Source organism: Eulemur rufifrons, chromosome 27, assembly GCF_041146395.1.
Source record: "Eulemur rufifrons isolate Redbay chromosome 27, OSU_ERuf_1, whole genome shotgun sequence".
In the NCBI taxonomy this organism is placed as follows: Eukaryota; Metazoa; Chordata; class Mammalia; order Primates; family Lemuridae; genus Eulemur; species Eulemur rufifrons.
The window spans coordinates 15,276,423-15,289,205 of record NC_091009.1 but is presented as its reverse complement, the minus strand read 5'-3'; the positions used below and the strand labels follow the sequence as shown (position 1 = coordinate 15,289,205).

At 42.1% G+C, this 12,783-nt stretch overlaps 1 protein-coding gene across 1 annotated transcript in view; it reads left to right on the top strand.

Moving 5' to 3' along the window:
- The window catches only part of LAMC1 (laminin subunit gamma 1), a 112,231-nt gene that overhangs the window by 77,231 nt on the left and 22,217 nt on the right, over nucleotides 1–12,783 (top strand). Inside the window, exons 5-14 of the mRNA XM_069459741.1 lie at nucleotides 1,449–1,637; nucleotides 2,438–2,555; nucleotides 2,926–3,024; nucleotides 3,117–3,253; nucleotides 3,677–3,799; nucleotides 3,890–4,079; nucleotides 4,391–4,503; nucleotides 6,092–6,313; nucleotides 6,432–6,620; nucleotides 12,131–12,376. Coding sequence (XP_069315842.1) covers nucleotides 1,449–1,637; nucleotides 2,438–2,555; nucleotides 2,926–3,024; nucleotides 3,117–3,253; nucleotides 3,677–3,799; nucleotides 3,890–4,079; nucleotides 4,391–4,503; nucleotides 6,092–6,313; nucleotides 6,432–6,620; nucleotides 12,131–12,376 — 1,626 coding nt within the window. The remainder of the gene's footprint in view (nucleotides 1–1,448; nucleotides 1,638–2,437; nucleotides 2,556–2,925; nucleotides 3,025–3,116; nucleotides 3,254–3,676; nucleotides 3,800–3,889; nucleotides 4,080–4,390; nucleotides 4,504–6,091; nucleotides 6,314–6,431; nucleotides 6,621–12,130; nucleotides 12,377–12,783) is intronic.

Below are 12,783 nucleotides of genomic sequence, written 5' to 3'. Positions count from 1 at the left end.
GGCTGGTAAAAGAAAAAAAAAATGACATACTCCTAAGACATGGCATCTAAATAGACATGTGTGCTTGAAAAGTATTCTGCTTAATGATGTCATATTTTGAGTCTATCTAGGAAATTACTGAAAAAGCAAACATTGCCAGCTTACCACTAGCAAATGACTGGGGTGCTGTCACTAAAGGACTTTGACGAGGAACCAAGTCAATTTGCTTTTCTCCTTGGTCCTTTCCGCACCGTGTCACCTCAAAGAGTGAAGTTTCTGGGTGTTGTAGCATCGCCACATTATATATTGTCAAGATGCTGGGGCTCAGGAAGAGAAAATTGCAGCTGCCTTCGCTCAAGGAGGGAGGCGCAGCATCTGCTTTAAGCTGTGGGTTGGAACGGTGTGGACGTGGGGATTGTTCTGTTCCATAGTGTCAGCATCAGACCACTCAGGTGGGCTGAGCTGGGTGATGGAGGGTAACCTAGGGCAGCCTGAGGGAGGAGAAGTAGCTGATGAAGAAGGGAGAGGGCGCTATGCAACTAGCTTGACAAAACTCTAATTTTTGGTGCCAGCAACTCAAGTTTTTTAAAAAGTTTTTATTATAATAGTGTACTATAAAAGAACTGATCATAAGGGAGGAAAAAAAGAAAAGAAAATACATATATTCAGATATCTTTAAAACATGACATGTCCTCTGTCTGAACCCATATAAAACTTAATTTTTATGTAGTGCTCAAGATACTGTCTATATTTTGGGCAGAATCAATAATTCTGAGAAAAATCATCTTAATATAAATATAGTAAAGAATTTCTGTGGCTCCAGATACTTGTTCTTAAAATATGGTTGTGCCCTGCAGGGAATAGAGTCACTTAACAGGTGACCCAGGTGGAACTGCGGCTCCCGAGTAGATGGATGGATCTGGAAGATCTAAATTTCCCTTTAATTCTTCTTCCATCTACAGAGGCATTAATTTTAGCCCATGTTTCTCGGGTTACCCCAGTCTGGACATGCAAGTAATCTGGCACTTTGAAAGTTAGTGTCTTAATGTATTTGAATCATATGAGGCCTAAGAAGTTAAGTTAAATTGAAGCGTGCATGTAAAACGGCACCTTGTTCTTGGAGTTGATACTCGAATGAAGGAGAAGGATTCAGGAAAATTGTAATTTAACTTGGCTTGGTTTTCTAAGTACAGGAATTCCTTGTAATATTTTATGATGGTGCTATTTTTTGTAGGGATGAACATTTTTTAGTAAACTGATAATCTGGCTATATATAAACCCTTTATTAACATACTGTTGTTTTGTTTTTTGTTCATTATGAACAGTGTGTCTGGTGGCCGTTCTTAATCTACCACCATCTATCTGTCTCAGAAATGTGGGAAATTATGGTTTGGTTTTCTTGGAGCCTTTTAAAATGCTGTTCTTAAAGGTTCACAGATCTGACATAACTCACGTGTTTTGGCCGACAGCCTGTGACTGCAATGGCCGATCTCAGGAGTGCTACTTTGACCCTGAACTGTACCGTTCCACGGGCCACGGCGGCCACTGCACCAACTGCCGGGACAACACAGATGGCGCCAACTGTGAGAGGTGCCGCGAGAACTTCTTCCGCCTGGGGAACAATGAAGCCTGCTCTCCGTGCCACTGTAGTCCTGTTGGTAAGTGACAGGAAAGTGATTGAAAGATAAAATAAGAGTTCCCTGTACCCCCACCCCGCAGAAAGTAAAGCTTTATTTCCTGGCGTTTGCACAGCCACGTGTGGAGGTGTGTACGTTATTGTGACACAAATGATTCCGGATCTGCCTCACCCCTCCACTCTCTTTAGCGAAGTTGAACTTTCAGATGATTTTCTGGTGTATAGGAAAGTGTGGAGGTGGGGGGTGCTGTAAATAATTGGCAGCCGGATCGTAGAGACCATTTGAACTTCGACTGTAAAAGGTTAACTGTTTTGTGAGTTCTTCCTTGTTAATGATTTTGTTTAGTCTAACCTCAGAGGGCGGAACCATCCTCAGTATGGTAGCGTGTGTCCAGAGATGCACGGCACTCTGAGTCCATTCGATTCTACTTTTTCAAGAGCTTGACCTTTATTTTGGTTGTTCAGGCCTGTATGTACGTAAATTGTAGTCATGGGCTGTGAGGAGCTGTGCGGGCCCACAGAGGAGTGACTGGTCTTGTGTGCAGTGCGCTGCTGGGTGCAGAATGATTTGCGTTTCTCAACATTGATGAGTAGATTCATCGTAGAGTGTGTCTGGAAAGTTAAAATATCATGGCTTAAAGGGCTTGATTTTGAGAGAGTTGTGATTTTAAATTTGATCCTTATTCTCTCTGTGACCACCTAGAGATTACATATTGGTTCTCAGGCATCACGTTTAGTTACCAATTGTCTGTCTTCAACATACTAGTTTTACTTTCACATCTGGCTGGATCTGTGGTTGACAATGAGCTCTTTGAATTTCAGGTTCTCTGAGCACACAGTGTGATAGTTACGGCAGGTGCAGCTGTAAGCCGGGAGTGATGGGGGACAAGTGTGACCGTTGCCAGCCTGGATTCCATTCTCTCACTGAGGCAGGATGCAGGTAAAATGTTTGCAAAACCAGAAGAATAATTTATAGATTATACACAATCAATGTATGGTAATAGATCTTGTGGGTATTGGCAGCAATGTGGACATTTTTCCTGTAACAACTGTCAGCAAGATTCGAGACTAGCTGTAATAATGAGCCATGGGGGTTTGGTTTGTACAGAGAGTAAGCAGAGGTTTAATATCTAAACAGGATGAGTATCTTAGACTGAAACCAAATCCAAATATAAAAATGACTACAGGATTCATTTTGTTCTATATGTATTTGTTTCTGAAAATCAGCACGTGAAACAAAAGCTTGACTTTAAGAATGGAATTTCTTTTCTGTCTTCTCTCTCTGTTTTATTCCATTTCCCATCGAGCAGGCCATGCTCTTGTAATCCCTCCGGCAGCACAGATGAATGTAATGTTGAAACAGGAAGATGCGTTTGCAAAGACAATGTCGAAGGCTTCAATTGTGAGAGGTAGCTCACTCTTTCTCTACCTGTATTGTGTTTTCTCTGTTATCACATTTCAAGTAAAAAAGAGTAACTGCTTGTGTCTTAATCTTTTTTAGATGCAAACCTGGATACTTTAATCTGGAGTCATCTAATCCTAGGGGTTGCACACCCTGCTTCTGCTTTGGGCATTCTTCTGTCTGTACCAATGCCGTCGGCTACAGTGTTTATTCTGTCTCCTCTACCTTTCAGATTGGTAATTTAGACCTCATCACCCAACCCCCTAGAACTGTGGGACTACACTTACAATATATATATGTTTAAAAAAATCAGAAGCTCTTTGAGGGCTTTTTGATGGTGGCACTACTTCTTGGTATTTAATATGCATAATTTTTCTTACTTGGCCTTTTAATTTAATGAAAACATGCTTATAGTTTTAGAATTTACCCATAATGAATAGTGCATACAAATGTTATATGAATAATAACAAAGTAAAATACAGCTTGAGGGGTATAGCATATATAGATACTGTTGTAGGATTTATTTATTCAAAAACTTCTCTTGGTGACTTTCTATATACAAAGGTGTGTGGTCTTAGACATTTTTGTGGTGTATGGAGGACCTGAATTCAGGATGTTTACAGTGTAACAGTGCTTGTGTTTCCCTTCTCTGCCTGCAGATGAGGATGGGTGGCGTGTGGAACAGAGGGATGGCTCTGAAGCATCTCTCGAGTGGTCCTCTGAGAGGCAAGATATCGCCGTGATCTCAGATAGCTACTTTCCTAGGTACTTCATTGCTCCTGGTAAGTAAGGCTAGAAAGCAGTCTGACTTACTGTGTGCTTCCATTTAGTCTCGTTCTCACATTCTTGCCCGCCATGTGTCTGCATTTCAGCAAAGTTCCTGGGCAAGCAGGTGTTGAGTTATGGCCAGAACCTCTCCTTCTCCTTTCGAGTGGACAGGCGAGATACTCGCCTCTCTGCAGAAGACCTTGTGCTTGAGGGGGCTGGCTTACGAGTGTCCGTGCCCTTGATCGCTCAGGGCAACGCCTATCCCAGCGAGACCACTGTGAAGTATGTCTTCAGGTAAGATAACCTTCTTTGTAAAATCAGACTTGACCAGCATTGTGAAAGTGGTTTTTTTATCTAAGCTTATCTGGCCTCCAGGTATATGTGAAAGAAAAACTACTGGGTTATCATGGTGACATTGTAAAAGGGAGTCTTCCTTTGTTTACTTTCACCTTTTCCAATTGTACTATCAAATCAACAGTCTCATTTTTTATTTGATTAGATTGTCAGAGCATTGCATTGTTGGTGGCATTAGTGAATAAGAAATGTTTTCCCAACACCCAGAATTATCCTGACAGAGGTTACTGTGGCCCTTTCTTTCTCTCCAGGCTCCATGAAGCAACAGATTACCCTTGGAGGCCTACCCTTACCCCTTTTGAATTTCAGAAGCTCCTAAACAACTTGACCTCTATCAAGATCCGTGGGACATATAGTGAGAGAAGTAAGTTGTGATGTAATTTAGGAGAGTTAAGAAGATGACTAGGTAGAAGGATGTGTAACAATGCAGAAGTCTCTCTCTAAAAACTATAACATGGAGAAGTGTATAAACTACCACATTATGCACAAATTATATATAAAAAACAGTGTATTTTTTAACTGCTTGTAAGGACCTGGGGAAAATTGGCTGGCATTAATTTATATTATTTTATAATTTTGTAATTAATAAGCTAATTGAGGTTACATTGTATATAAATAGATTTTCTAAAAAGCCTAATTATAATTCTGCTGGCTCAAGTTGCTTGATTTTCATTTCTTTTTATTTACTGCTATTTAATTATCAAGTCCTTTGAACCATTGGCTAAATTATTAAAAATGATTATTGAATGAACATTTGTTATAATTTTAGGTGAACAAGGCTTTTAAAAATATGCATTTAAAATTATTGTCCTTTAAAAAATTTTTTAAATGAGGAACTTTTTCTTAAGTTACAGCTGTTTGGGGAGGTGACATCAGAGTGATGGCATGGCACTGGAGTGGCATCAGCAGCTGGGATGTGTTGGCTTTGGAGAGGCCGGCATGAATATGCAGATGAACATGTCTTACAAGTAGTTAGAAATGCGGATCTGGGGCTTAGGAAGAGATTAGGACTAGAGATCTAGATTTCGAAAGTTGTCAACATATGGGCAACAATTTTTGAACTTGGAAATATAATAGAAGATATAGAAAGAGAAAGAGGATGGAATCCTGGAAACATAGTTAAGGTCCATGTCCTGAGATCCAAGGAAGAAAAAGAATTTTAAGGAAGAAAAACAATTAAAAGGTTTAGGAAAATAGCACCATTGGGTTTTGGATGGGGGGTAATTAAGAAGTCATTGATGAGTTTTTTTTTTTTTAAGAAGCATTGAAACTGAAGTTAGATTGCAGTGCTTTAAAAGGTAATTTGAAGGTAAAGAAATAAGAATATTCTTTTAAGAAGTTTGGCTATAAGGAAGGAAAAGAAACTATAATTTTAGAGTAGGAACAAGATTAAAGAAAGAGTCTTTTTTAGGAATGGAAGACTTAAAGTAGTCCTGGCTTTTGGGACTTAGTTGTTTTTGCTGTTTTATGGAGGGCAAAACAATATAACCTGAGTATTACCTTTTGACAGGTGTTTTCCTTTCTTTCTCGTCCTTGCACTCTAGTCAGTGCGTAGTGTAGGAAAAGAAAAGAAACACTGCTGAATGGCTGTAGACTTAAACTCTTCTTTTCCCCTACACTCTTATTCATATCTCTTCTGGCCCCAAATGATTGTCCAACACTTTTCATTTTCGTGTTGGTGACTGGGAGAACTGTAAGATCTGACAAATCTGTGTGTGTGTGTTTATAAAAATACAAGTTTGCTGTACCACTGCTCCAGATACTTAGCACCCAGTACCACGTGATTGTTCTAGATGTTATTTTCTTATTACCTTCTCCAGTGGATGAATTAAGCTAATGGCTGGTTTTCTCTGGAATTTTGGGTCTGGCTACTTTTTAACATTGTTGACTTTTCACAAGATTTTGGAAAACAGGAGCCAGTTCAGTGACTCTCTTTTCCGTGCCATCCACAGGTGCTGGATATTTGGATGACGTCACCCTGGCAAGTGCTCGGCCCGGGCCTGGGGTCCCTGCAACCTGGGTGGAGTCCTGTACCTGTCCGGTGGGGTATGGAGGGCAGTTTTGTGAGATGTGCCTCTCAGGTTACAGAAGAGAAACTCCGAGTCTTGGACCATACAGTCCGTGTGTGCTTTGTACCTGCAATGGACACAGTGAGACCTGTGACCCTGAGACAGGTGAGGTGATCTTTGGCAGTTGCTGGGCCTGACTTCTCTTTCGCAGTTGAGTAGGAAGTGCTCATTGTCTCATTTATGTAGACACTCGCCTGTTTTCTCACACTCGCTCTCCACACAGGTGTTTGTAACTGCAGAGACAACACAGCTGGCCCCCACTGTGAGAAGTGTGGTGATGGTTACTATGGAGATTCAACCACGGGCACCTCCTCTGATTGCCAGCCCTGTCCATGTCCTGGGGGCTCAAGTTGTGCTGTTGTCCCCAAAACAAAGGAGGTGGTGTGCACCAACTGCCCCACTGGCACCACTGGTAGGTCTGCTGTCTTCGCCTGTTTCAGTGTTCCATCCTGCAGGAAGACCTGGGGATTTTTTGTTTGGTTTATGGGTGATTATGGGTTTCGTAGGCAAAAGTTTATAGGAAATGATTAATTATGGATTCATAAAATGACTATCAGTTAGCTAATAACAACTAACATCTGTTGAGTATTTATGGCCAGGTACTGTTCTAAGCACTTTACATGTACTGCCTCGTGGATCCTCAGGAGGTAAGTCCTGCTGTTCTTCCCATGTTACACCTGGGAAAACTGAGGCACAGGGACATTACATCAGTTGTTCAAGGCCGCAAGGCTAGATATCGGTTGAGCTGGGATTTCAACCAGGCAGCCCGGCTCCAAAGATACAATGATCACTACAATATATTCTCTCTCATAAGATGGGACCCACGGCTTGAGTTTTAGTTTGTGGGGCTGTCCTGGGATTCTTTATATAAAGTGGTAATTTTTTAATTCTTTAAGTTCTTTCTCTAAATAGTCCTTTCAGTGTGTCAGAGTCTATCACATTTAGTTGGGAATATATATACTTTTTTTTTAATAGCTTCATATAGGCTGTTCCCATTCTGTGTGTTTCTTTCCCTTTCATAAGAACGTAGAACCAAGTCTCTCCTAGCTGCTCAAAGAGCTGCCTGTGTTGACTTACTGAGGAGGCCGGAGCTCACTGGTAGAGCGTCCCCTTTGTTCTCTAACTTTACCTCTAAATGGAGAGGTTCTTGTGCTGCTTGTACAGACTCTGACTCCAGTGCAAGCTTCTTGTTCAAAAGATACTGTTATAGAGCATGAAAATAAATGTAAAAAAAAAAGAAAACCAAGCTAATAATCTGACTCGCTTTTATCTCATTAAAATAGCCTTTAATTGTCAGGAAACATCAAAGTGCTCCATCGTTCTTCCACCTCTGCACTGACCCCACACCGAGCACAGAGGAATTGCAGGACAGAGTCAATCATTTAAGGTAGTCAAGAAAATGAGGAATGGAAATCAGTATAGAATTTCATATTTCTGACTCTTTCCTGACTTTTTTTGAACAGAGGCCCAGCAGAGTCTCACACAGACAGACTTCTCCAGGCTTATTCCCCACCACCCACCCTTGCCCCTGTGCTCTCCGTTCCAGCCCTTTGGGGCTTTTTTTAGTCCCTCAAATGTGCCAGATTCTTTGGCCTGCTCTTGGCAGCTCTCTTTCTTTTTTTTTTTTGAGACAGAGTCTCACTCTGTTGCCCAGGCTAGAGTGAGTGCCGTGGCGTCAGCCTAGCTCATAGCAACCTCAAACTCCTGAGCTCAAGGGATCCTCCTGTCTCAGCCTCCCGAGTAGCTGGGACTACAGGCATGCGCCACCATGCCCGGCTAATTTTTTCTATATATATTTTTAGCTGTCCATATAATTTCTTTCTATTTTTAGTAGAGGTGGGGTCTCGCTCTTGCTCAGGCTGGTCTCGAACTCCTGAGCTCAAACAATCCGCCCACCTCGGCCTCCCAGAGTGCTAGGATTACAGGCGTGAGCCACCGCGCCCGGCCCGCAGCTCTCTTTCTTTAGACTGATTTTCCCCACTTTCTCCTACCCAAACCTCACCTCTTTTGGCCAACTCCTGTCTATTGTGCAGCTTTGAGTTGAAACATCAACTTGCACAGGAAGGCTTTCCTCAATGAACCCTCCCCTCCTTACTCCCCCAGATTACTGGGGCCCCTTACTCTGTTGCCATAGCACATAGTTGGTATTTCCATTTGCAGTATCGACTCTTAGAAGTACTTAAGTTAGCATTTTGGTGAGAGATTCCTTTACTTCTGTTGTTTGATTGGGCGGACTTCAACTGCAAAATGAAACACTTAAGCATTGTGGTGACAGTCTCATGTCTATACTAAGTAATACAAATGGTGAATTGAGACTATTTGGGATACTTAATGGAAAGGTAGATTATAATACGGGAGATCTTGGAAAATGTTGTAAAGGTACTAGTTGCTATCCGGATGTCTCTCACACAAGGCTAGTGAAATATATTTGTTTTGTTAGCTATCACCTGGCTTGAAGGGAATGATCTGTAGTAATTCGTGAGGATGTTAATTAGGGTATAGAGAGGTCTGTATGAGAAACAGCACAGACCCTATTAAAAAAATGCCATCACCCTTTATCCTTATATCCTGCTTTGGTTTTTTTCATAGCATTTTTGGACCACTTAACATTTTTATATTTATTCATTTGTTTATTGTTTTTCTTCTCCACCCTCCCTTGGTGTTAGCACCATAAGAGCAGGGACCTTGTTTTATTCACTTTAGCATAAACCAGAACACCCAGAACAGTGTTAGGTGTGGGCATTTGTTGAATGAATATAAATGTTTGCTAAATAAATGAATAGCTGTTGCAGATAGGAGGTAAGATGTTCCTCATATATGAGACTGTCAAAAATTATGAATAAATACTGGTAGCCTCTGAGATCTTTTATGCATGATATGCCTTTACACGTAATTTAATCTTCTTAAAACAGTCTTTTGGAGTAAATAGTAATAACATTCTTTTTTCCCCCAATAAATTTGAGTGCATGTCTTTTGGAATACAAAATGAACAAGGGATCGTCCCTATTCTTCAGAGAATAGGATTATAAAGGGAAACATAATTTTAATGTAGTGTGGTTAATTCAGATAAAAGAATGTGCACAAGAGTGCTAAAGGAGTAAAGAGGAGGAAGCCTCTCCCAGTGGAGGGAGGGAAGATAAGGAGAACCAAGGCTAGAAAAAGCATCTCACTTGCCCAAAGTCATGTAAGTGGTACAGCCAGGATTTGAACCTAGATCCGAGACTTTAAAACAAAGGCATAGACTGGCTGTAGCTGCCAACGAGTATTTTGGAGTATTTCACAGGCTACCAGGCAGCTCTGTTTTAGCTTTTCTACCAGATTTTAGTTTTATTCAAAAGGTTTAAAACTTTTAAAATAAGGATATCTAGAATAGCTAAATGACTTGATAAAAAGCACAACTGAACTCCTGTTTTAATCCTAACCTGGAGTGGATCTTGGGTGAGAGTCGGGCTGCTGTTTACGCCAGAGACCAGGAGGGTCCCTGGGTTCTTATCTTCTCCAGTGTCCTGTTAATTCCGGCCCCCCCCCCCCCCGCCCCACCACCCCCCAACTGCATTTGCTGTTCAGCTCAGTCCTCAGCTTACCCAGTCTTTTGCAATACCCAACTCTGTTTTCTGTTCCCCTTGCTCCAGACTTTTCCTCCTCATGCCTTCTGTGACACTTCACTTTGTTTTCCTTGTACTTTCTTCTTTTGGGTATCCTTTGATTGTCTGTTTCTCATCCAAGGGCTCTCATGTCAGCTTGATCTCCAGTCTCCCTTTAGGTGATCAAGTCTCATCCTCAGACTTCAAAAGCCTTGCTGTGCCTGTGGTGGCAAAATCTGTGTCTTCAGCCCTGCCCTCTCTCTCCTGAGCTGCAGCTGCCTACCCACCACCTCCACGTGGGCTGTGGGCTGGAAGCCTGTGCTTGCCCCGCAGCATCCACGGTGCACCTTTGTCCGCTCTGATGAGAAGTGTGTGTGCTACGTTGGGTGCCAGGCTCCACTGGAGTTCAGACAGCAGGAGGCACATGTAGGAGATCACAGCGAAGGAGGGTGAGGGCAGAGTATCTCTTCCAAGCCCCGCTTTCTGTGGGGTCCTCTGGGTTGATAACCCCAAGTCAGAGTCCTCAGCTCTTGGCGGTAGGCCTTCTCCAAACAGCTCTTCTGGCCTTAGGTTCTGTAAGTGCTCCCTCCATCTGCTGCTGAGCTGTCCCAGGTGCTGCACTCTCTGGTTGTTTCCCTGCGTTCTGCCTGTACTCCTGTAAATAGTACCTTTGGTAAACTTTCCTCAAGTCCTGCTAATTTGAATATGCCAACCATTTCCTGCTTTGATCTTAATTCACATATTAATAGCTAAAAGAATCTCAAATGTAAGCAAACCCAAGTTAAATTGTTTATTTCCTCCCTTTTTCTCCAACCTCAAGTCTGTTCCTTCCCCAATCAGGTTCATCTCAGTAAATATACTACCACTAACCTGGTTGCTCAGGCTAAGACCCTAGGGCATGTACATGATTCTTCTTTCTTTCATTTCCCAAAAACAATCAGTCAGCAAGTCTTACTGATTCTATCTCAGACCACCTCCACTGCCACCACCCTGGTTCAAACCACGGTCGTCTCCCGCCTAGCATTGCTCATTGGTCTCCCTGCTTCACTGCCCCTTACGATCCATTCTCCACGTGGAAGCCAGAATAATCCTTTAAAAATGTACCTCAGAGACATTTTTTAAAAATGTGTTTGTATTTTAAAACCCTCCAATAGCTTCTTGTATCACTTAAATTTAAATCCACATCCCTTACTATGACCTACATGGACTGAGTCTTACTGCTTCCGCGGCTCATCTTGTTTTTCTGGAACATTCTTCCCTTGGATATTATCATGGCTGGTTTCTTTTCTGTCTTTCCATGGCCATCCCAATGTCCTAACGTCTCTTTCTTACGGAGACTTTCTCCAACCACCCAGTCTAAATTAGCCCTCACCCTCACTCTATCATGTTGCTCTGTTTTGTTTCAATTTTTTATGCTCATCCCTATCTGAAAAAATCTTGTTTATTTGTGTGTCTGTGTGCTGGTCTCCACCGACTGCAGCATAAGCAGAGACCATGTCGGCTTGTTCACATCATCCTGATGACCTAGAACAGTGCTGGTAGGTAGTAGGTGCCCACAGAATATTTGTTGAATGAATAAATGAATAAATCCTTGATGCTCCAGAAATGTTAGGCTAATTCAGGCTGTATAGGCTGTAAAAATATCAAGAGCTCAACTTGAGCTAATAGTGGTGGGCAAGTAGAAAAGGGAGGATGAGAAGCAGTGAGTTGAATGTGGTAGAAAGAGCCGTGATTCTAGCTCTCTCTTCCTGTCAGTTATTTGGTTGTGGGAAAGTTCTTACCCTCTCTGTTCTCTTAGCTGCAGTAGAAGCTGGTGGCAGCTGATTTCTGAGTTCTCTTCTACCATGTTCTGATTTTGTACCAGTTGACACTACTCAACAAGGATTAGCACGTGCCCTTTGCATTTTAGCATAATGATCCTATACACCCAATTGTATGGGAAACAAATGGGTGTGGTAAGAGTGGCGCTTCATCCTTTTTAATATCCTCAGCCCAAACAACATTTATAAATGTGCCATCCTTTGAAACCGGAGAGGTTTATGAACCTTAGACCTGATTTATTTACAGAGCACCTATAATACATAATTTTGGTTAATTGTCAGAACAGTTTAAAGTGAGGTAGGCAGACCACGTGCTTCCTTCCTAGGGAGGAAATAGAGATGTGCTCAGGGTCACTCCACTGGTCTGGCCCAGTGCCAAGGCTACGGCCCAGGCATCCGCCCTCTGCTGCACCGTGTTGTCTTGCATCTGAAGATTAGACTGTCTTTAACCGGTGGTAGTACCGCTCCAGAAATGTCTAAGACCTTTCTTTCATAACATCAGCTTGTCTCATCCCCAGGTAAGCGATGTGAGCTCTGTGATGACGGCTACTTTGGAGACCCTCTCGGCAGGAACGGCCCTGTGAGGCTTTGCCGCCTGTGCCAGTGCAATGACAACATCGATCCCAACGCGGTGGGAAACTGCAACCGCTTGACGGGAGAGTGCCTGAAGTGCATCTACAACACCGCCGGTTTCTACTGTGACCGGTGCAAAGACGGGTTTTTTGGAAATCCGCTGGCTCCCAATCCAGCAGACAAATGCAGAGGTGAGCAGCCATCGATGAGAGTCCATACGTTCCTTTATTCTGCGAAGTCATGTGTGTCGCTTTAAATCTTTATTTAGTGCAAATCACTTACACAGTTTAAAATTTTCTGGTCACCTCATTAAAAACATAAAAAGAAATGGTGAAATTAATTCTTATACATTCTACTTAGCCTAATATATCCAACATCTTATCATTTCAACAAGTAATTAATAAAAACTTATTAATGAAATATATGTTCTTTTTTCCACACTAAGTCTTCAGAATTCAGTGTACATTTCACATTTAAAGCATGTCTTGGTTCAGACTGGCCAGCCACATTCGAAGTGCTCAGTAGCCATGCGTGGCCAGTGGCTACCATACTAGATAACGCAAGTCCAAAGAATGCGTTTGAATTGTTTATAGTTCAG